Source organism: Eschrichtius robustus, chromosome 20 (genome assembly GCF_028021215.1).
Source record: "Eschrichtius robustus isolate mEscRob2 chromosome 20, mEscRob2.pri, whole genome shotgun sequence".
Classification (NCBI taxonomy): Eukaryota; Metazoa; Chordata; class Mammalia; order Artiodactyla; family Eschrichtiidae; genus Eschrichtius; species Eschrichtius robustus.
In genome coordinates, this window is record NC_090843.1 from 58,905,566 (window position 1) to 58,929,566 (window position 24,001).

General features: G+C 53.5%; 2 protein-coding genes across 2 annotated transcripts in view; both read right to left on the reverse strand.

Moving 5' to 3' along the window:
• Positions 1-2,207: 2,207 nt before the first annotated feature.
• MFSD6L (major facilitator superfamily domain containing 6 like) lies at positions 2,208-4,143 on the reverse strand. Its single transcript, XM_068531599.1, has one exon. It carries the CDS (start codon positions 4,141-4,143, stop codon positions 2,356-2,358), a length of 1,788 nt encoding a protein of 595 aa, XP_068387700.1. The 3' UTR covers positions 2,208-2,355.
• A 2,825-nt stretch (positions 4,144-6,968) lies between these two features.
• The window catches only part of PIK3R6 (phosphoinositide-3-kinase regulatory subunit 6), a 35,416-nt gene continuing 18,383 nt past the window's right edge, over positions 6,969-24,001 (reverse strand). The window contains exons 9-19 of the mRNA XM_068530783.1: positions 22,339-22,425; positions 19,647-20,070; positions 19,260-19,338; positions 18,498-18,620; positions 15,725-15,835; positions 14,380-14,470; positions 14,005-14,075; positions 13,424-13,514; positions 12,104-12,219; positions 7,807-7,919; positions 6,969-7,242 (exon numbers count right to left, since the gene is read on the reverse strand). Of these exons, the coding sequence (XP_068386884.1) occupies positions 7,089-7,242; positions 7,807-7,919; positions 12,104-12,219; positions 13,424-13,514; positions 14,005-14,075; positions 14,380-14,470; positions 15,725-15,835; positions 18,498-18,620; positions 19,260-19,338; positions 19,647-20,070; positions 22,339-22,425 (1,460 nt within the window). The 3' untranslated portion in view covers positions 6,969-7,088. The remainder of the gene's footprint in view (positions 7,243-7,806; positions 7,920-12,103; positions 12,220-13,423; positions 13,515-14,004; positions 14,076-14,379; positions 14,471-15,724; positions 15,836-18,497; positions 18,621-19,259; positions 19,339-19,646; positions 20,071-22,338; positions 22,426-24,001) is intronic.

The window sequence follows — 24,001 nt, forward strand, 5'->3', positions numbered from 1 at the left end:
GAAAGTTGTGATACGTGTTATGTCAGGGGAATTACAGGGCCAACAAAGTTAAACAAATTTGTTGGCTATAGGGCTTTCCAGAAGTCTTTCTTTGCTAATATGTATTGTAAGTTTCTAAGAGGTGACATCATTTACATAATTTCTTAAATTGTTTGGCACAGAATTCTTTTTTAGTGCCCCCACCCCCCTCCCTGCTAGGATCAAGTGTTCTGCAAACTCACCTGGGAAATGAAGGTTTAAGTAAGGCTGAGCAGAAAGGTTAATGGCTCATCCAATATTTACTTTCCTCTTAGCCGGAACTAAGATGTGTTAGAACTCAGTATCTCTGATAGCCACGAGGCTGCGAGCTAAGGATTTCATTTGCTTTTAACTTTATGATGCTGAACTGATCTAGTGGCTGGTTACTAGCGTAAAAGTCACACCTCTGAGGTCTAAGTCTTTGTGACCCGATCCTTCCTTCAATGTGCAGGCCTATTTCATCATCTCCATGAGGTTTTCTCCCAGCATTCAACCATCACGCCTGCCCCACACTTCCTGAAACACTGTTTGAACTTCTCACTTGACATTCAGCTTGTCTTGTCTTGTTCTGTGTGTGTGTGTATGTTTTCTGTTGGGCCTGCTGGCTGCCCCTTGTCCCTGGTTCCTGGAAGGCAGCCTCTAAATCCTTGGAATTTCCTGAGTTATAAGAGTGTCTTTGTTATTTTTGGTGGGTCTCTCTGGACCACGCCCGTGTTTATGCTGATGCGTGACTCCGGGAGGGCCCATGGTTTATGTTAATGAAGTAACTAGTGAGGGACCCTAATGCTAATGAGATAACTGGGAAGGGAACTGCTGTGCCAGAAAGAGCAACCACGTGATTAAATAGAAGTTCGGGGCTTTGAGCCATGTGACAACAGCCTGACTTCTGGGAAGGGGACAGGGGCTGAAGACTGAGTCACAGACCAATGACTCAATGAACCATGCTGATGTAATGGAAACCACGGATGCCAGAGTCTCCCGGGATGGCGATGCTCTGTGTATTTGCACACATCCGTGGCTCAGAGGTGGTGGATTCTGACCCCGTGGAGAGAGGACGTGGCCGCTTCACGTTTGGGACCCTCCAGACCTCACTCTATGTGTCTCTTCTTTTGGCTGGTTCTGGTTTGTCTCTTTTGGCTATAATAAAACTGTAATCATTCGTGTAGTACTTTCATAGGTTCTGTGAGTCATTCTAGTGAATTATTGAACCTGAGGGGGAAAGTGGGAACCCCAAATTTGTAGCCAGTTGGTCAGAAGTGAGGGTGGCCCTGGGGACCCCCGAATTTGTGCCTGGTGTCTGAATCCAGCCTTGGGAACTACTGGCATAGCGGAAAATGCACCAGATCTGCGGGAAGGAGATCAGGGCCCTGGAGGTGTTTCCGCCAGTGACCCAATGTGTGACTTTTCTGAGACTCTGTTTTCTTGCTTGTAAAATGCAGTGAACAACTTTGATTTATTCATAGGTTTGTTGTGGGAGGTCCAATGGCACAGGTACTAGCATCCTAGCCCTAAGGAGGCTGCCAAACCCTCACGAAGCAGATGCAAAAAGTCTCCATGTGCTCTTGAGAGGTGGAGCCTGCAAAATGGGAGTCCAAAGGACGTGAAATGGCTCTTGCTCTCATCTAAGTATGGAAGACGAGTCTAAGGATCCTATCTTGGTGACGCACACGTCTGAGAGTAAGAATGAAAACCTACTCACTTCCACCCCCTATCCCCCCCCAACACACATTACACTTCCTATCATTTTCTCTTCTTGGAGACTTAAGTACCTGGGTGTGAGTGTGGGCACCTGTGTATCAGTGGAGAGAGAGAGAGACAGAGAGAAGAGTTTCGGTTCTCATTACCATCCTTACCTGCCCACGGCATGGCTTTTACAGGCTCGGGCTCAAGCCTTAGGATCCACAGGAATGTACATGACTCATCGAAGCCTGCTGCCCCCTCAGCCGACTGAGTCCTGCAGTTCCATCGCCTTCCCAGCCCCGTCAGTTTCACCTGAGCAGTTCAGCCGTGACTGAAATCAACAGCACCACGCAAAGCTCTTGCAAACCGCATACGCCAAAAGAGAGCGACCACAAAGGGAAATATTTTGTTTTTTAGCAAATGTATTCTTGCTCCATTATTTTAAAAAGACTGAACAGCCAAAAGTTAAATCTCCTTTTACTACAAAAGTAAAGAAAATCATGCGATGAGATGATCCCGTGGGGCTTTGGCACCGACGTGCTTCTCTCTCCCCAGGCTCCCTGCCGTCCTGGCAGGACTCGTGGGGTTTGCTCTCAGCAGGCTAAGTGCTGTCCATCCCTTTGGCTCCTTCCCAGATCACCGCATCCTGACTGTCTCTCAGCCCCTCCAGTCTGAGTGTTCGTCCCTCATGGCCTTCACAAGCCAGTCCCGTTCGGTCCCCTGTTCAGAGTCACTCGTGTCACTGGCCTCCACGGCCAGCAGCTTAGAGTAGTTGATTTTCCGCTCTTGGGGCAGTCTGGGCTGGATGAACAGGAACAAGGCCAGCCAGAGCAACAGGACCACGCAGCAGGCCCGGTAGAGCACAGCTAAGCTGAAGCGCATCACCACGAAGCCCCCCACAAAGCTGCCCAGGCTGGCCCCGCCCCCGTAAAAGTGGCTTCGGAACATGGCACTCAGAGGTCTCTCTGTTCCTGGAGTGGCCAGATGCTCTATGGAGGCCCCGACTGCCCACCACAGAGCCCCGTGGCTGATGGCGCTCAAGATCTGAGCGGGGAGGACGGACCACCAGCTCCAGAGGAAAGAGAAATACAGCAGCTGCCCCGCCAGGCAGCCCAGCCCTAGCCCCACCGTGCCCACCCTGGACAGCTTCCTAAGCAACGGAGTTTTGAGAGGATGAAGTAGAATTTCCCCCAGCCAGCCCAGGGCCACTGAGAAGCCCATGACCAGCTCGCTGCTCTCGTGGTCTTTCATGTGCCAGAACAGGAAGTTCTGCACGGTGCTGGTGGCGGTTCCTATCAAGAAGACAGTGAGGGCGAGGGTGATGAGGCGGGGGTCACCGCCTACGAGAGACAGGGCTTTGACCATTTTGTAGCTGGGCTCCCACCGCCTGCAGACGGAGACGGGAAAGGCAATGCTCACCAGTAAAGCCAGGGTGCTGACCAGTGAGTAGCCGTAGAAGTGCACTACACCCCGGGGGCCATTTGTCGTCAGGAAGCAGTCCAGCTGCCCCACCAAGGCTGAGATGCCACACACGCCTGCCGACATGCCCAGCAGCCTCCAGATCCACAGGCTTCTGTAGCGGTCAGTGGCGTCCACAAAATCCAGGTATTCATAAAGGCTGTCATCTGCCACCTGCTCCAGAGGGGATGTCAGCAGCTCCCAGAACACCATGGAGCCCAGGGAGAGGATGAAAGTCCACCGCAACCCTTCCAAGGAGAGGTCGAGGGCCCCCGCCATCCCCTTGGCTGCCGACTGGTTGGCCGGACTTGCCAACGCCATACCCCCAGCAAGCAAAGGGAGGGCAGGACTGACCACCCTAAAAGCACCTTCCTGGGGAGTATCTTTCACTCTTGAAGTAATAGGATGGAGGAGAACTCGGGATGTGGTCCTGGTTCCTTGGATGGAGCCCACAAAGGAGCTGGGCAGACGACTGAAAGGTTCTTGGCCACTTTCGCCAGGCCCTCCTCTGAAGCCATCGGCTGGGGCGACCCCAGTACTCCTCTCGGCTGGGAGGCTGGGCGCTGGGTGGTTCGGAGCTGGCTCTGGGGCGGAGGTGACGTTCACAGTGAGTGCGACCCCCGGTGGTGGGACCGTGGCGGTCACACTGTGGCTTCCATTACACGAGCGGTACCCTGGGTCTCTGTCCAAGGGCGGCACCAGGACCATCAACAGGCTGGCTCCCACCGAGCCGAGCAGCGAGCCTATCAGAAGCACCCTCCGTTTCTGGTAGCTTTTGGCCAGGAAGGCACAGAAGGGAGCCCAGAAGGCTGAGATCAGGTGCTTGGTTCCCATTAGGATGCCCACCCAGGGCGCGGCCAAGCCCAGCTGCCGCAGGTAGAGGGTCAGGAACGGGGTCACGCAGGCATCCCGGACCCCGCACACCAGATGGAAGAACCTGGCCACCCCCAGCGCCCTGCTGATGTCCCACTGGGGGTTGGCGCTCATGGCTGCCCGGCTCCGTCAGACCCGGGCGGGCGGAGGGCGCGGCGGGGCGCGGGGCGGGCGCGGCGTCATGTCCCCTGAAGGGAGGCGGGCAGCGAGCCGCACTGCACCTCCAGCCTCCGGCGGCGCCGCGGTCACCAGGTCAACGGCCGCCCCCACCCCACGTCCGGCCACCGGCCCGGAAGTGGCCCCGCCCGGAGGGCCCCGCCCCTAAGGGGCGGGGCCGGCGCACCTGCGGGCCGCACCTGCCACGCCCCACGGCCTTCGCCGCCGCACCTGCCAGACGTGCGCAGGTGCGGGAGGGCCGCGGGCTGAGGCCTGCAGGGTGCACTCGAGGCCACCCCCAGGGCCCCCGCGTAGCCCACGGTGCTGAGTTAGATCCCTGGACTGCTTCAGGCAAGTAAAACTTGGCTGGGGAGGAGCGAGAGTGGAATTCATGATATGCCCCCCTGCCCCGTGTTCTTTAGGTCTTTACTCATGGGCCCCCTGATCAAGGACGACCCTGTTTCCCTCAGGGACCTCCCCTGTCTACCCTCGCTGACAAACCACCGCCCCCCACCCCACGCCCAGACTCACACTCTCCCCTTCCCTGCTTATTTTCTTCCGTGGTACGCATCGCTGTCAGACACACTACCGGTTTCTGTTTCACGGCTCTATCTTGTTGATTGTCTGTCTCCATTGGAATCAAAGTGCTATTTTTGTCCCCAGGGCCTAGAACTGTTTGATTGGATGTGAGCTGCCTCTGGAAGAGGCACGACCTTAGGTGACACGGTTTTCTTCAGTGGAGACAATCCCCAGAGAGGGACTGACAGCTGAGGGTGGTCTCGAGGTGGCAGCTCCTCCAGGCAGCCCCGTCCAGCACCCACCCTCAAGCCCACCGCCGGCCAACGTTACGCATGTACTGGATCGTTTTAATCTACACCTGAGAGTGCCTAGTTGTCCATTTGGGGAATACACACGCCAGAGGTGGTTAGCTAACATTTCATCCAAAAGTCACGCTCCAGAGGCAGTGAATATAAGCACGTTAATGATCTCAGATCAACGGAAGTGGATTCATTAATTATCCCGAGAGATATTGGCAAAATTTCGTTGGTGAAATTCGTGGTGTCCAAGTCACATGGATTGTTTATAACTTTTGGAGGCATTTCCTCCCTTGGTGAACAGGATTAAGAATCCGGAGATTCCAGCAGTCCAAACCCTTTGGAAGGGAAGACTTTACTTTGAGATGGCCCAGCGTCCAGCCACCCAGTGTCCTTGCGTGAATGTTTCAAGCAAGGTTTGTTCGGAGCACCTAATTTGACTGGGGGTGGGGATGAGGAGGGCTACTTGCCAATGCATATCTGAGTGTGCAGCAGAATTTGGTCTATGACGTACTTTCTTTGTAAGCTGGTGGAGAGATTGTTGGGGGAGAAGGCCCAGAGCCCTCACCTAACTGTAACAGCTGGTAAACCCTGCAGCTGTTTATTTCAAGAACCTAGTACTTGTTGCCCAAATTGATATGAATCAATTTACATAACCCCAATGACAGAAAAAGAAAATCTAGCCATGTTCAGATAAACTCACTCGAATTCAGTGATATCAGTCATTTCCCGTTTAAAACCACCTCAGTTACATTCAGGGCTGTCCGTAGTCCCTCTCCTCCCTGGGCTCCGCGGGGGCAGCTTCGGTGGAGGACCGCACATCCATCAACTTCTCGGTCTTCACCTGTCCAGGGTGGATCGCCACTGAGGGGCAGGGATTTCACCACGTAGTGTCCATCAAGGTGCCTGCGGTCCACGTCCAGGCTTCAGGTCCTGTGGTCCCTGTAGCCACTCATGGCTGCACCTCTTACCTTGGGCTTGTTTGCTTTCAACTACCTGGGGAAAACCGTACCTGCTTCCTGTGCCCACAGAGGTGCTGGGACTCTCTTTAAGCTTGCTCTTGGGCCCATCTGCCTAGGCCCCCAGGCAGCCCCTCTTACACCATGCCCCTAGGCTCTGAGAATGTGCTCTGAGACCTGCCCCCACTCCCAGGGCAATAAGGCCAAAAGGGAAGTGCCTACCTCTCCACTCTTGGGTCCCAAAATTGGAAGGGACCCTTCCATCCCACTGCCACCATCCCCTGGAATTGCCCAGGTGATAGGTATGGACTTAACATCTGGATAACATCTGGACTTAACATCTGAACTCAAAAGCCAAGAATTTGGATGCCTTTAACCTCTGGCTCCTCTGAAATGAGCCTGCATTCCCCCCTCCGTTCTGGGGACATCTCCGGTCAGGAGGCCCTCAGTGAACGCGAACGAGGAGGGGGCCGGGCAGGTGGACGGAACACACCAGTGAATGTTTCACCAAGCTCTTACCTGGGCCTAAGCAGAGTCATTACGTTAGACTACGCAGTGCCTCTGCTCTCTACTAAAACACAAGTATTGCTCGATATAGATGAGAGCAGAAAGACTTCAGTGTGCATTTATTGAATCTGACATTTCCTCTCAACCGGGAGAGACGCCTGCCTGGGAGTGGGCGAGGTGGGCAGTGGCCCGCTAGAGGGAAGGGAACAGACTGGGCGGGAGGGGCTGCCGCTGCCCACGTCCTGTTTGCCCCAGGCCACGGGGCCCCAGGCCACGGGACAGCAGCTCTCACCTTGGTTTTAAGGGCTGGGTGGGGAGCTTGAGTGGGAGAGGCAGGGATTGGAAATCAACGAAGGAGTGGACACAGGCGCAAGGAGCTGGGCTTTGGACGCACGGCTTGGCCAGGGCCTCCTCGGCCCTTTGTGTGGGCCCTGCTCCGTTGCACCCGCCACGGCCAGCTCCCTGTGCTCCTGGGACTTGCTGGCTTTTAGGTGTGGCTGGAAGCCGCCCCAGGGAGCCTTGTTCTAGACGTTGGTGTGAGTGTTTGGGGCGGGTGGGGTAGTGTATCCTTCCTCTCGGGCCCGCCGCTCTCAGACTCAGCGACTCTGCAGGCCCTTTGGGCTCACTGGACGATGCCAGAGAACGTGTTGATGGGCATTAGGAGGGGCTTGGCCTTGGCTTTGGTTCTTTCCATCTCCTCCTGGTGTGAGCTGAGCCCCAGCGCCTTGGATTTCTGGGCCCCAGAACACGGCTCTGGGCAGGGAGCAACCTCGAACCTGTGGGCGGAGAGAGGCCAGCTCAGGAGACCCATCTCAGGGGTCAGATCTGCTGGGCATTTTAAACGTAGCCCCTTTATTGTCGGGTCTAGACAAGGGGGCTCCGCAGAGGGAGGAAGAGTCAGAACGAGAAAGAGCACCCTGAGCCTGGGGCGAACGCGCGGAGAGGAGGTTACGCCTGAATGGGTCACCCTGTGTGCCTGCCTGACCCAAATACACCTCCCCGGGGGACACCAGTAAGTGTCGTGTTAACTGGGTCGTAGCTGCCACAGAAGGGCAGCCTGTGTTGGGGGGCCAGTGCCAGCACAGGGGGTTGGATCAGGAGGGCTGCAGGCTGAGCATTTGTAGAAGAATCTCAGGAAAACTTAATCTCAGCTGCTGCCCCAGGTCAGCCGTCATTTGCTCTTCTTCCTGGATTTAAGTCATCACCTGAGTCCACACCCATCAGGGATACCTGCCTGGCCCAGGATCCACCCCGACAAGGCGCTCAGGGCTCGAGGCAAGAGCGGGGGCGGGGCCGGCAGCCGGGAAGCTTTGCCCCAGGGGCACGGAGCCCAGCCTCACCTGGCCACGTCCCTGTACATGCGGCAACTGTCCTTGTCCAGCAACAGTGTCAGCAGCCTCTGGTCCTGGCTTTGGATCTGGATGTTAGCCGTCCGGAAGGTGTTTGTCACCGTCTGCAACAGAGACAGCTTGGGGGGCATCACCTTGGTAACAGATGGCCCAGCCAACACCTCCTAGCCTGGAGTCGTGTGTGTTTCAGTTCAGTACACAAGGGTCCCGCCTCTCTTCTTGCAAGTGACCCTGAGTAGTGACAAGCCTGCATAAGATGCTTCTAGGCTGCCCTGGTCCTTGGCTCTCCCATCATTTCCGCAGTTCTTTTTCCCACCTGTTGTCCTTAATTTCAAACACAACCTGGGATGCTACAGCTAGAGCTTGCCAGGTGCTGAAGTGACCTGAGCACCTCCTATTTGACAGGCATGTTATGTATGGAATTTGGGGATACTTCAGGGTTTTTATAAGCCCTGACCCCTGTACTCAGTGTTGGATTGCGTACAAAATTATTTCCCTGGGGCAGAGACAGAGGGTCTGGAAAACAGCCACCTATCCCCATGACTCAGACTAAGCCTGTACCAGTTTGTACCATGGGGCTAGTTACATCCTCTGCACGGGGAACCCGGGTCAAGGTGTTCCCACCTTTCACACCCACAGCCCTGTGCAGCTTCTCCAGAAAGTACCCAGGAGCAGAGGAAAGCAGCCCCGAGGCAGACCTCCAACCCGTGACCTGAGGGGGCTGCTCCCGAGAGACCCCTCCCCTGGACAGAGAATGTAGAGCATCCTGGGCTCCAGGTGGGGCACTGAGGGCCTTTCCGGTCACTGGCCCATAGCACATGCGGACAGCAGCTTTGCATGATTCACCACCACAGAGCATTGGAGTTTCTAGAGCCTTAAACTCCATCTCATTCAAGTATTCTCAACCCTGGAGTCACCTTTCCAAAACATAAAATTAGAAATTCTGATCTAAGTGGTCTGGAGTCCAGCCCCGGCCTGGGCATTTTTCATAAGCTCCCTATTGTAGGCAGGGCTGATCCACTTTCCTGCTGTCAAACAGCAGAGGGACAAACAGAGCCTCAACCTGGGGGGGTCAAGCATGTCCAGGCATTTCTGCTGGACTTTTGTGGGGTGGAAGGTGGGCTTGGCTGCCAGGAGTCTATGGGCAGAGTGTGTAAGAATCTCCCGGGAGACTCTACACCCAGACCACCGGGCTTCTCATCCTGGCTCTGCCACTTATTAGCCGTGTGACCTTGGACATGATTCTTAATCACTCTGTGCTTTTGTTTCTCACCTACTGAGAAAAAAATACGGTAATACTAGCAACTACCTTGTAGGTTGCAAGACAGTGCAGAGGTAAAAGGGAACTCGCCAGGGTGGTAAGTTTAGATTTTCAAAAAGCTCACAACCAGGTTATTTAAAGAGGTCATTAAAAATAGAAACCGTGGTAAGGAACTGACTTTGAAAGAGGAAATACATAAAGGTAAATGGGTCCACCCTGGAACCTGAAGCTCAAATACACAGCTGTCCTGTTGCAAGGTCTCAGCTCAATACAAAGCTCTCAGCCCGTCAGAGCGCTCCTCCAGTGCATAGGCTGCCCCAGGAACAATGAACTCTGGTTAGAGGTGAGATCCTGCATAGGTGGAGGCTGGGTCAGATGATCAGGGAACGTCTAGCCAGCTTCTGCTGTGGGCCATTCCCACAGTGAGTGCTGGAAAGACGGAGATAGGGCCTGAGCCACGAGATCACGTCATTGACAGTTCTGCAAATGCTTCAGTGGCTGTGTCCCCAGGGCTCTGGGGGAGCACAGAGGTGGGGTCCCTAGCTCTCCGGGGAGCGGGAAATGGGGAGTGGGGTGGAGGAGGTGGAGGGAAGGGCCTCCTGGGGGAGATAACACCTGAGTTTCATCTTGAAAGAGAAATAGGGGTTATGAAAGGAAGATGGGGAAGAGAAAGGGAGGAAGGGGGTTTCAGGCCAAGCAAAGCGCATGAACAGAGGCACAGAGGAAGGTCTGCCAGTACACTTCCAACTGTAACCGAGCAGGACACTATGGGACCTTCCCTGGACAGACCCCTCCCCCATATCCTCTGCTGTAGCTCCTCTCTGAAGTACCTAGATAACAGTATCTGATGCACATTTCCTGAGTTGTTTTACAGATGCTAAAACCACCACCAAACGGCAGAAATTAACTACTTGATGATCATTAGAAGGTAGCCCCCAGACCTACTGGCGCCTAAGGATTGATAACGTTAACCCCTGTGACACCACCCTGTTACCTCGCCATCAACCAATCAGAGAACTGTGCACCAGCTGATCACATACACTGGGACGCCCTTCCCTCACCTGGCCTTTGAAAGTGCTTTGCTGAAACCCATCGGGGACTTTGGTGGTTTTGAGCACCAGCTGCCCTGGACTCCTTGCTTGGCACCCTGCAATAAACACTGCACTTTCCTTCGCCACGACCCGGTGTCAGTGTATTGGCTTTGCTGAGTGCAGGCGAGAGGACCCAGGTTTGGTTCAGTATCACAGATACCCCCGTGTAAAGTGCATGCAGGGGTGGCCAGAGTTGCAGATGGAGAGAAAGAGGAACCAAGCTATGCAACACTGAAGTTTCTTCACCCTTCTGCCCTGGAGAGTAGGAAATGGTCGAGGGATTTTAAGCACAGAGTCATGTGTCCGAGTTCTCTTTTAGAAAGATCACGCAGGCAGAGGTATGGAGGGTGGATTGGAGAAGCGCTGGAATGACATCGGGGAGACCGGCTGGGAGGCTGTAGAGTTCGTCCAGGAGAAGGGGGTGGATGAAGGTCTGGCCCAAGGGTGACCAATTCGTCCCAGGAAACCCCTTAGTCCCTGGCAAATTGGGACAGATGGTCAACCTCACTGGACCACAAGAAGGAGGATGGAGAAGAAGGGAGAGGTGTGAGAGCGTCTGAGAGAGAAAACCAGTGGACACGGGGAGGTGAGAAAGACGAGGTATCTGAGCTGACTCCAAGGTTTCTGGGACAGGTGACTGGTTAATGATGGTCCCGCTGAATGAGAGACAGGACACAGGGGAGGAGGGGATGAAATAAAAACAGCCGCTAATACATATATAGCTCTGACTTGGCCAAGCACTCTTCTAGAAGCTTGACACGTCACCATCATTTAATCCTCACAACAACTGGATAGGTAGGTACCATTATTGTCCCCGTTTTCCAGATAATGAGACTGAGGCACAGAGAGCTGCAGTGACTTGCCTAAAGTCACGTAGCTGGTAAATGACAGAGCCCAGATCTGAGCCCAGGCAGTCTGGCTCTAGAGAGCTCTTAACTACTAGAAAGCACTGGCTCTGGTTTTGAATATCTTGAGTTTGGGGTGTCGTGGGACACCCAGGTCATGCTAACTTAGTTGAATGCAGGAGTCAGACACTCAGGGATGAATGTCAGAGCAGGAGATAAAGGTTTGGGCACCCTTAACAACTTGGACTAAAGCCATGGACGTGGTTTTGAGAGTCCAGGGAATAAGAAAAGAAGTGGGCCATGGACTGAGGTGGAGAACAGTAGCTATTTAAGGAATTGGCTTAGGAAAAAGAGTCCAGAGGAAAGGGCTGAGTGATGCCAAGGATCGGGATGAGGTGGAAGGTCACGACGGCGCAGCAGCCCTGACCTGCATGGATGCAGGATATCGCGGAAGCACTCAGACACCTGGGCGTCAGACCGAGTAGGCGGCTTGACCTAAAGGTAGTGTCTGCCTGGCAGGCGATGTGGGGAAGTTGAGGCTGTCCTGAGAACGTGGTTCAGGTATGATCATGGGCTCCAAGCCCAGCCGAGTAGGGCAGTGAAGTCCAGAGAGGCCATCAGATAGGGAGAAAATGGGCGGGTCCTATGTCTGTATCAATAAGGGACTCTCTATGAGTATCAGTAAGGGTTAAGGCAAAGGGCAAAGGGTGGCGGTAGGGTGATAAGGTTGAAAGAGCTGGTTTGATATGGTCAAAGGTTGGGCCATTGCTGTTTGGGAGTCTGGCTGCTGTGTGCAGGGGACGCCAGAACTCGGGTGCATTTTGTACTATCTGGGTACGTCTTAGGTCCTCAGATGGTCCAGGTGGAGGCGGAGGGCGGGGCCTTAACTCTTCCAGTGCCTTACTTATGCCAGTTGGTGCTCAGTATTTCAAACAGACTGACTGGAAAGCGGATTCTTTCCAACAGGAAGACCCACTTCAACAGCAAAGGCTCAGAAGAGTCCATTCCCCCTTCGCTGAAACCCTCCCCCTGGGCTCCCCGCCACCTACCCTGCTTGAATCTCCCCAGTTCTCACTCTACCCAGTACTTACAGAGAAGGACCTTCCTGCCAAGTTGCAGGTCTTGACAACCTCTGTCACGCTAATATTCAGGCATGTGTGGTCTATATCGGGAGCAGCAGTTGGGGGGCAGTGGGTGGGCCCTGAAACTGGGAAGAATGAGATGGTGGGTGAGGGGCTGTGAATGGGCCTCTAGGGAAGTAGGGGAGCTTGAGATTCCACCTCCTAAGAAGGACATGAACCCACCTTGACTACCGCCCCGCCCCCTTTTAACCCCTCCCCACACCCTGCTCAGCCCCTACTTCCTGACTCCACCTTGGTCCTCACCAAGCCTCAGTTCCCTCCAGATCATCCGTCTCCCTCTCCTGGAGAATCCACATTTCTATATCCTGAGGCATAGCAGCCATCACCAACTTAAATCCTTTCTTTCACCTCCTCCTGTACCCGTCTCCAATGGGAAGAAGTTCTTCTGAAGCTACTGGGCATGCTCAGAATGGCAGGAACACCTAGCCCAGGATGGTGTGTAAGACAGAGGGCTGTAGGAGGGCACCTGTCCCAACATGTTGGGAGCATTTCCTTGACTTTCCTCACAGTGTATAATGTGTCAAAAATCATTACTGTGTGACTGCTGCCCGGCTTGACCCCTCCCTGCCGACGAAGGAGCGTTCTTAGAGATCCAAGAACAGTTCAGAGAGGACTGTGTGATGGAAAATTTGGAGGAGATTCAGGAGTTAGAGAGGGGGTGGGTGGGGTGGGAGTTTTGTAAAGGAAACAGAAGAAATCAAAGTTTAACAATAAGGGCTGACGCTACAGTTTACTACATGCACATACGTTAGTATCTTGTCTCTATTTTAGAAATGAACAAACAGGTAGAGAGGTCACAAGTAACCCGAGGTCACACAGATGGAAACGTGGCAAAGCTGGGCTTCGAAGCCTGCCCATCTGGTTCTAGAATCTGTGCTCCTGACCCACTGCTCTGTGACCGCCTCTTGTCTTAGAGCCATTGCCAAAGTCGCACGTCTCCTTCATGTACACGAGGCCAGGTACGCCCCTCCGCGTGGTCCCTCCACCTTCCAGCTCAGGCTCATCCGGCGGCAGCAGAAGCATCACCCAGTGCTGCTCGATGGTGACCAACCTGAAGGCCAGGCGGGTCCTCACCCGGGCAGCCTGGCGCCCAGCTCCGGGCCCAGCACGGGTAGGAGTTCGACCACGTTCCGTGATCCCAGGGACAGGGAGGGAGGCCTCCTTCCCCTGGCTCACCCCGTCTCCTCTCTCTCCGCCCTCTCTCCTCGCCGCCCCAGCTTTCCCGTGCGTGCCCTTCCCTCCCTCTGCTCTGCGTGCCCAGCTCCCCACCTTCAGTGTCACTGGCTGGAAGGGCCTTCAGGACCAGCCCAGCGGCCCGCAGGGAGACGGTGACCTCTCGGGTGCGGTTGCTGAGCAGGGCCTGGGGAGGGGGATGCAGGGACGGAAGGGGGTCCTCAGGACGAGGTACACAACACCACGTCACCAGCCCGCTTCTGTCCCCTCCCCCCATCCCCCGCTTCCCGCCCCTGCCCTGAGTGTTGGCCGTGTCACTAATGTCCAGTGAGGAGCCAGAGGACGCAGGCTCAGAACACTCAGCCCAGGGAGCCCTTCAGCCTTCCAGACCAAGGACTACGCCCCCATACATCGGGTCAGCTAGCGAGGAGAGTATTTTTGAGCAAGGGGACAGCGCCTCGTTCCTTAGGTCAGATTGCCTCCTTGGCTGTGTGGAAGGCCAACTGTAACCCGCCTACCCCTGCAAAACTCCCTGGAGGCTGGGAAACTCTGGGGGCAGCCACGAGAAAAGGGAAGAAGTTTCCTCTGGCTCTATCTGCTCCCCCTGACGCCCCTGACATCTGCTTCCCTCCAGCTGTGCCTCTGGGCCACCTGCTGACCACGCCACACACACTGACCTTCTGGTAGCAGATGGAGAGCTCAGCCCCTGGGCCCTCGGCCACGCCCCTCCTCCTGGGTGAAAGACTATCTGCAGGGAGCGAGAAGAGGCTGAACGAAGGCGGGAGGTCCCCGTCCCTCCCGCCCTGGCTCCCCACCTCACTGAGGTGGAGCTGAAGCTGCATCTGTCCCGGGATGGAAAGGCAGCACCTCGGGGGGGCCAGGCTGCCCTTCAGTCTGGGCAGGCTTGGAGGGGGGAAAGCACCCCGGTATTCAGCAGAGGTGGGACGGGGGTTGGGGGGAACCATTAGGTGAGAGGTGGGAGGACTTTCTGGAAGCGGGGCTTGAGGAGCTGAGTCAGGGTAAGCTTTGGGAAAGGGGAGACAGATGCTCACCTCTGGGGAACTTGGAGTCTTGGATCTTGACTTTGAGCTCGGTGAGGAAGATGTCCTCTGCAGGGTCTTGGCTCAGGTCACTGAAGAAGATCTGGAGGGAGGCGGGGAGGAGGGAGGTTGGAGGAGGCCGTGCCCAGCAGAGGCAGCTCCCCCCTAACCCCTGCAGCCCGGGATGCGGGGTTTTAATCCCAGTGCCCACCGCTGCCCTCAAATCTTCCCTGTGCCGACTTCCTTGCCCTTATCTTCCCCTATCTTTTAATTTATTTTTCTGCTCATTTGAATTCTCACAGAAACCCTGTGGTGAAGATTACTATTCCTATTTTAAATGGTTGCCCCACCTCCTACATTGCACCTGCCTTCCAGAAAGGAGAAAGGCTTGTGCCAATTGAGACGGCCCCACCTTTTCTTTCTTTCTTTATTTTTTTTTAGTATTTCTCTCTGTCTTTGTTTAGGCTGCGCTGGGTCTTAGTTGTGGCATGCGGGATCTTTAGTTGCGGCCTGCGAACTCTTAGTTGCGGCCTGCGAACTCTTGGTTGCGGCATGTGTGTGGGATCTAGTCCCCTGATCAGGGATCGAACCTGGGCCCCCTGCATTGGGAGCGCGGAGCCTTAACCACTGGACCACCAGGGAAGTCCCTATTCCCATTTTAAAGATGGGGAAAATGAATGTTAGAGAGGTAGAGGTACCCGCGATCACACAGTAAGCAGGTGGAGGGACCGGGAGGCAAAGCCATGAACTTCTTACCACCTCACATTGGCTCTAACTTTACACCCACTGCACCCAGCCAGTCCCACACTGACCCGCTCTTTGGTTTACACACACACACACACACTCACACACACACACACTTTATGGTGTTAATCGCAGGAGATTCAAAGATAAACAAAGGACAGTCTCTTATCTCAAGGGACTCAGAGTCTTGGTGGGGAGGGACAGGCATCTGCAGGTACATGACAAAGTGGCAGTGAGGTGTCAGAGGGAGGCCCAGGGCATCACAGGGGCACCCAGGAGAAGCACCCAATCGGGCTGAGAGGAGCAGAGGTGAGGGCAGTTTTGCTGTAGGGCGTGAGGGTTGGCAAGGATGAAGGGGAGGATGTGAGGTAAGGGAGAGAACCTTCCACATGAAGAAGACCTGCTTCTGCTTGAACTTGAGGCCTTAGGAGTTAATAATTATCTGACTCATCCAGAGAGTAAGAAGAGAAAGTTAACAACCAAGAATGTCTGGATGAGTTTATGACTTGCATCCTGGCCCCCCGTTTCCCTGGAGCCAGGGTATTTAGGTTGTGGGGTCCTGGGGTCCAGCAGGCTGCCATGGTCTCCTTGGAGCCCCAGGTGGGAAGCTTACCTTGACTGCGTAGATCTGGAAATAGATGGGTTGGGTGCCCATGCGAACATAGTAGGTGATGGCATCCAGGATGAAGGGGTCTACGGTCTGGGATGTGTCCAGGGAGAGAGGCTGTGAGTGAGGGAGAGGTACTGTCTTCAGCCAGCTTCCTCCATCCTACTGTGGGAGCTGCCACTTTCTTCCTTTTTTTTTTTTTTTTTTTTTGGCCATGCTGCATGGCTTGCAGGATCTTAGTTCCCCGACCAGGGATTGAACCTGAGCTCCGGCACTGAAAGTGCCGAGTCCTAACGACTGGACTACCAGGGAATTCCCACCACTTTCTTAACAGAGAAGCTCCAAAGCCCCCATGTGCCCTCTGTGATACACTAACCCAGCTGGTCCTTCAACAGTCCAAGCCTTTCCCACCACCCAATTTCTGCTCCTAATCAAAAGATGCCTGTCTAAATCCCCATCTCAGGGACTCTGATTCATTTCAATCACACACAGACATATTGGGCAGCTCTGTGTATAAGGCGCTGTGCTGGGTGCTTGGGGTAGACAAGATGCTTGAGAATGTTAAGTCATGATGAGAGAGACTGGAGTGGGTTCTAGTTTGCATTAGCTACTCACTAGCCAGGTAACCTTGGGCATGAGAGCTGGAACCAGACGATCTGATGTCTCTTTGAGTTCTTGTGGCATCTGAATATATTAATACATGAGCTAATGTTTACATGCTATTGGGAAATGACTAGTGCCATGTCCTACAGGCCTTCCCCAACCCCATATGATTATAAAGCATAATGGGTTTTTCAGGTAAACAGAACGTCTATATAACGTCTGATAGTATCAGAGTTGGAAAGAAGCTCAGAGTATTTCACCCATATCCAATCTTATAATATCTCGTCTAACTTTCACATCTGGTCTATTGAAATCTTGTTCCTTTCAAAAAGCTCACACTGAGGAACTATGAACTTATTCTAATAGTGCTGCCATTGTTCACACTAGTTCCATTTTCTTCATGTGGAACTGCTTTTGGAGTAAGTGTAAGGGCCACATAAATTGTTAATTATAAGGGGAAAGAGAGCAGGGGAAAATAAAAATCCTACATGTGTCTTGGCAGGGAAAAAAGCTACCAACAAAAGAGTATAAATGAGACCCTGCATCAGATGTTTCTCCTGTATCTTCCAGGTTTCGAGGAAAAGGTATTTTAATACCCAGCTAAACAGTCTTTCATATATAGGCAAAGACATTTTCAGATAAGTAATAATTCAGAAAAGATGCCTACCTCCAATATCTTTATTAGAATATAAGAAGATGCCCTAATCAATCAGGCAATGAAGCAAAATGTGGCCAGTTAGAAAGTAATTATGTAGAAATCAATAACTTCCTTTTATACTAGCAGTAACTACTACCCAAATATAATGGGAGAAAAATCCACAACTATAAGAAAAAACTATCAAACATAAGGAATAAATTTAGCAGGAAATGGGTAAAATCTATATGATGAAAACTGTACAACTCTCCTGAGGGAGATACAAAAAGACTTTAATAAGTGAAGAGTTATACCTCACCCCCAGAGAGTGTAACATAATGTGCTGAAGATGTTAATTCTCCAAATTTCAATCGAGATCCCAAGGGAATTAAAAATAAAACTTGACAAAGGGATTCTAAAATTTATCTGGAAAGATAAAGAAACAAGACTTTCTAAGTTTGGAAAGTTTTGAACGAGTAATGGGGTAGATGTACCGTGCCAGATATTAACATTAAAAAGTGCTAATTTATACAAAAATGAATAGATGAATCAGAAAGAATAGGTATCCAGAAATCAACTCAAGCATGTGTGACAATTTAGTAAATGATAAAAGTGGCATTTCAAATCGATGGGGCAAGACGGTTTACGCAATAAATAGCTTTAGGACAACTGGCTAAACACTTGGAAAAAATAAAATTATATACTAAAATTAACGGCAGAGAGGTTATTTAAATGTAAAAATTGAGACCATAAGATTGTTAGAGAAATTATCAGTAAATATTTACTTAATCTTGGAGTGGAGAAGGCCTTTCAAAGCATGGCTCCAAAGGCAAAAACCATAAAGGGTAAAAATACTGAAATTCTGTAAGTCAAAGAAAACACTCTGACAAAATTGATAGGTGAGTAAAAAAGTGGGGGGAAATGTCTGCAGCACATATGACAGCAGAAAGGGAAGGCCTTTCAAATCAGTAAAAGATGAGCTCTCCTTGCCCCCCACTGCTGCCTGGGGTAGGGGATTGGCACTATGGCTTGTGGTCAAGAGAACATGCTCTGGAATCAAGCTGCCTGATTCCAAGCGGGACTCCTTCTGTTACTTTGGGCAAGTGACCTAATCTCTTTGTGCCTCAGCTGCTTGGTCTGTAAAATGGGGATGCAGTGGCCATAGCGCCTGTAGACAGACAAGAGTACCTGGTTGGTAGGGCTGCTGCGTATAAGTGCTTAGAACAGTGCCTGGCATGTGGCAGTGCTCAGGAAGCATGAACTGTTGCAGTTGGAGAGAAAATAGCACAAGAAACTCACAAGAGAAGGCATATAATCGGCCTACGCACTTAAGAATGTTTTACTTTATCTTCTCCATAGCGTTCCCGTAGGTGCCTGGTATGCGCTCCAAGTGAATTCCAGCCACTAGCTGGTTAGGGCTCCTCTTCTGTAGCCCTTCCTGCCTCACCCCTCATGGGGCTCCCTGGGCTGCCTCCTGAGGTCAAGGGTCAAGAAAACACCCCCTACCCCCTCCCTCCTGCCCTCCTGCCCTCGCTGCCCTACCATCTCTGCCAGCTTGCGGATGGCGGGGCACAGGGTGTTGACGACACTCTCGTACCACGGGTCTGCGCGGCCCAGGAACGCAGCCAACTCTCCGAGCTCTGAATGCCTGGATGCTGTGGGCTTCTGGGGACAAAGGGACGAGGGGACAGGGCAGACCTGTCAGGCCCTCTCTGGCACTCTCTTCCTACCCGGAGGGTCCCCAGGTACCAGTCCCAGGCCAACTAGCTTTGGGAATGTGGCCAAATCACTCAACCTCTTGGGGCGTCGATTTCTGCACCATGTGAAGACTTGTTTTACACCTGAGATGAAGCTGGAATCCCCTTCCCTGAGGATGCCTGCCAGGGACACTGAAAAATGATCATCAGCCTTAAAAGGGGAGAGACAAGTATTGCCTTGAATTTAATGCTCTCCAGTCAGAAGCAGAGTGGGCAACAGAAATGAAAAATTGCCAGTGCGGCTTCATTCCCGGCCCCCCAGGAAGGGTGGTGTGTATGTGGGTGAGTGTGTGTGTGTGTGTGTGTGTCTGAGCCCCGTCTGAGAAGCTTGCCATTAATTCCATTAGAAAAGCAAAACGATGCTCCCAGTGAGAGAGCATCTCTCTCTGGCCACATGCAGCCCCCAGGGCCCACATCTGTGGCTTCTGCGACAGAAGGCCTCCAGGTCTCTCTCAGCACCACATCCTAAGGAAGAATGACCCCAGTTCCTGCTCCTGACACCTTCCATCTCTTCCCCCATGTCCCCCGGCCCCCCCCATCCAGCCACCTCAGGTGCCAGCACAGGGATGTAGTAGAGCTGCAGGCTGAGTCTGGGGGTGAGGCAGAACTTCTGGGTCTCTCGTTTCCTGGCAAGGGGGAGCAGAGCACAGGCATGAGGGCAGGTGTTTTGGCTTCGGACAGACTTGGTTCCACATCCTGGCTCTGTTATTTATTATCTCTTGATTCTGGGCAATTGACCTACTCTCTCTGAACCTCTGTTTTCTCATCTGTAGAATGGGTGCAGTAAAGCAGGAAGCTGGGTGCGAGGGCAGGGGGAGCACTGTGCACCATCCTCTGCCCTCCCACCCTGGCCTCGGTCTCCTGAGCACCCCCCCCCACCCTTCCATCCTTCACCAGCACAGGCTGGGCCCACCTGTGCCCCTCGGGGCCCTACCTGAGGCTGTGGTAGGCCCGGGCCAGGCGTCCCAGCATCCGGTCGTCCCCCAGCACCAGTACGCGGGCCGTGTGCAGCCGGGAGACCCCAGGCAGCAGCTCCCTATCCCCGCTGGGCCTGCCAATCCTCTGGTGCAGCCCCGGGGGCCCATCCCAGCTGCCGAGCATCAGGATGTCCGGGGGCCACACCCGCTTCTTGATGCCCCCTTTGCGCTGCAGCCCGGCTCGCTCCACCTCGGGGCTGCCGGGTGTGGGCGGCTCGTCGGCCCCCCAAGGAAGGTCCCGCTCGATGCCGCTGTCGGTGGACAGCACGGACGCCCGGGCCAACTCCCGGTCTGGCAGGAAGCCCTGCAGATCCAAGGCTTCCAAGTCTGCACTGAGGCGGAGCTGGGATCGCAGGCGCAGGAAGAGCACCAGTTCCTCCCCTGGGATGCGGAGACAAAGGGGACCGTCAGGGCAGAGAGGGGACGCGAGGCTGGCAGGGCCCCACCCTGGCAAGGCCGGTGGTTGCGTGTTTCCCACACACCGTTAGCTGAACAGAAGCCCCATGAGATGCTCCGTGAAGGACCAGAGGTTCTGTGGCCAACAGATACTGAGAACCGCACACACTCCTGCCACAAGTAAACATCTTAAAGGCTCTGAGAAGTCCTGTAGCGAAGAAATCAGCTTAAAGCAGTGCCTCCTGACTCTGGAGCCCTCTTCTCCACATTTGCTCATTAGCAACCTCCATTCTCCAGCTCCCCCCCAGTTTCCCCCGGGACACAGATAACAGAGCATCAGCTCCTGGCTTTTCTGATCGACCTTCATTTTATTGCTCATGAGGACACTGAGGCCCCCAGGGAACTGAGTCCGGCTCGGGTGACCCAGCACGTGAAAGGACGTGTGGGCCTTGAACCCGGTTCACCAGTCTGGCACTTCCCACCACAACCTGCCGCTCTATCTTCCCCCCTCCCTTGAGAAGAGCCAGGGGGACTGGGGGACAGACATCAGGGTGGAGGGGGAGTGTGGGCAAGTGGGCCTCTCTAGAAGGCCCCCTCCTGCTCCGGAAACCATAACTTTTTTGTGCCTGCCTCCTTCTTGGGGACATGTATTGTCTGTTGGCATCATCGTGGCATGTGACACTTTCTAGACACATGTGGCCAGTGGCTAATGCACGGAGTGTTCTGACATAGAGAAAATGTATCCTCTTTTCAGATGCTGCAAACAACTCAGGGAACAAGGAGCACACACAGATACACAGGCGGACACAAAGCCACAACACAGACACACACAGACACACAAAGCCACAACACAGACACACACAGACACACAAAGCCACAACACAGACACACACAGACACATAAAGACACAACACAGACACACACAGACACATAAAGACACAACACAGACACACACAGACGCATAAAGACACAACACAGACACACAGACGCACAAAGACACAATACAGACACACACAGACACATAAAGACACAACACAGACACACACAGACACATAAAGACACAACACAGACACACAGACGCACAAAGACACAATACAGACACACACAGACACACAAAGACACAACACAGACACACACAGACACATAAAGACACAACACAGACATACAGACGCCCAAAGATACACACAGGCACACACAGACACACAAAGACACAACACAGACACACACAGACACACAAAGACACAACACAGACACACACAGACGCACAAAGACACAACACAGACACAGACACACAAAGACACAACACAGACACACACAGACACACAAAGACACAACACAGACACACACAGACGCACAAAGACACAACACAGACACAGACACACAAAGACACAACACAGACACACACAGACACACAAAGACACAACACAGACACACACAGACACAACACAGACACACAGAGACACACACAGAGACACAGACGCAGACATACACACAGAGACACAGGCAGACACAAAGACACAACACAGACACACACAGACGCACAAAGATACACACAGGCACACACAGAGACACAGGCAGACACAAAGACACAACATAGACACACAGACGTACAAAGATACACACAGGCACACACAGAGACACGGGCAGACACAAAGACACAACACAGACACACAGACGCACAAAGGTAGACACAGGCACACACAGAGACTCAGACGCAGACATGCACACAGAAACACAATAAATATACATAGAGATAGACACACACAGTGCACACACAGACGCAAACATAAAGACACATACACAGACACACAAAGACACAACACAGACACACAGACGCACAAAGATAGACACAGGCACACACAGAGACACAGGCAGACACAAAGACACAACACAGACACACAGATGCACAAAGATACACATAGGCAGGCACACACAGAGACACAGGCAGACACAAAGACACAACACAGACACACAGACGCACAAAGATAGACACAGGCACACACAGAGACACAGACGCAGACATACACACAGATACACAATAAATATACATAGAGATAGACAGACACAGTGCACACACAGATGCAAACATAAAGACACATACACAGACACACAAAGACACCTGCACACACACCGAGAGACATACAAACACACACAGATGCACAGACACACACACACACACGCACACAGGCACACACGCACACACCACTACTTCCAGCCCCCTCCCCCCGGAGGGGTCAAAGGCACTGCACTTACAGAGCTGCTCCTCATCGGTCCATAGGTGGAAGGTGATATGGGGGCTGGGCAGAGGGATGCTTGGCAGCCGGGCCTGGGGGCGGTCACCTGAAGGAAGGCGCAGGCTGTGGCCACCACGGAGGAGAGGACTGTGGGATTCTTCTCTGCCCTCGCCCCACCCCCAGCTCCTGTGTGGGACCTATGGGGGTGGGTGGCAGAGACCCTTGCCCTCCCGCATCTGGCCCTGTCGAGTTCCTCTGCCTCTCTGCCACCATCAGCTCATCCAGGGCCTAACACCTGCCCAGGAATGCCTAGCAGCTCCCAGTTTCCTGCAAACTTCCTAGCTGGGCCTTTAGGACCCTTCACAAGCCAGCTCACTGCATTATTCCCAACCTTTTTTCCCTCTCCCCGCCCCGCTGCAGCCATGCTGCCTTTCCCACTGTTCAGAGACATCCTGGCCACATGCAGACCAGGGGAAAGGCCTCCGTATTTCTCAGGGCCTCCTCCAGGAGCCTGCACACAGTAGATGCTCAATTAACGTTTGCTCCTGGTGCTGAAAATAGTCACGGCCAAGTACGAAGGGCAGCAGGAAGCCTGCATCCAGGGGAGAGACCAGGGCCAGCCAACCCCCCTCTCCTCCTTCCAGAAACCTTCCTGACACTCCAGCCCGGGAGTCATCCCCTCTCCAGACCTTACTGGCTGCCCACTGGGCACACCTAACATGTAGCCTTAGGATTTAACTTCCACATAGCACAGCTCCCTCCTGAACAAGGCTGCCAGCTTCCTTAGGGGAGAGCAACCCACGGTCACAGAACACTTACTACTGTTCTCACCACGCCCACAGTGCTATCATCTCACCAGGTCCTACCAGCAACCCTGGGGCACAGGTAATATTATCTTCACTATAGAGGAGGAGTCAGGGGCACAGAGAGGTTAAGTAACTGGCCTGAGGTCACACAGTAAGTGGCAGAGCCAGAATCTGAGCCCAGGCAGCCCGGCTACAGAGTCCATGCTTTTACCCATGACACGGTGCCCATAACCACTGTCCCATGCTGCCTCCCAGCAGCAGGGGCTCAACGCGGGTGCTGGCTGGTCATTAAGGTGCGCAGGGCAAGTCTGGGCGGGAGGCAGGTGCCTGGATGTGTCTGGGATGGTGGGGGCAGCCCAGACTGGTCTTGTCCTGCCCACGCAGATTTACTGCTGAGTTAACAAGTGGTACCCAAGGAGAGCAAAGCCAGATTTGCCCCAGGGTTTGGCCCAGCTTTGGGAGGGGAGAGGCTTCATGAATAGACATTTCCATGTGGCAATCAGAGGCAGTGTAGAATATTAAAGCAAAATAAGAGGAAGCTGAGAAGGAGGAGGAAGTTTTAAGTAGGTGCCCAACCTGCCTGCCTCACCCTGACTTCTGCAGTCTCCACCCCACCTGGGGCTGCCGAGGTCAAGCCCAGGGAGGGCTGGCACACTGGCCTCTGCCCATGGTTTCCAGTCCTCAGGCAAATGCTGTGTACCTATGGGTGCACCCTGTGTTCGGGGCATCAGGCTGACAAACTCCATGGGTGCTTTGAGTGGCCATGAAACAGGACACAAATCAGAACCGTCCTCCAATAGCCAGAAAATATATGTTCCAGACACTTCTCTGGGCTCTCTGGAGTTTCTGCAACACACACGGGCTTGCTTCCCATCA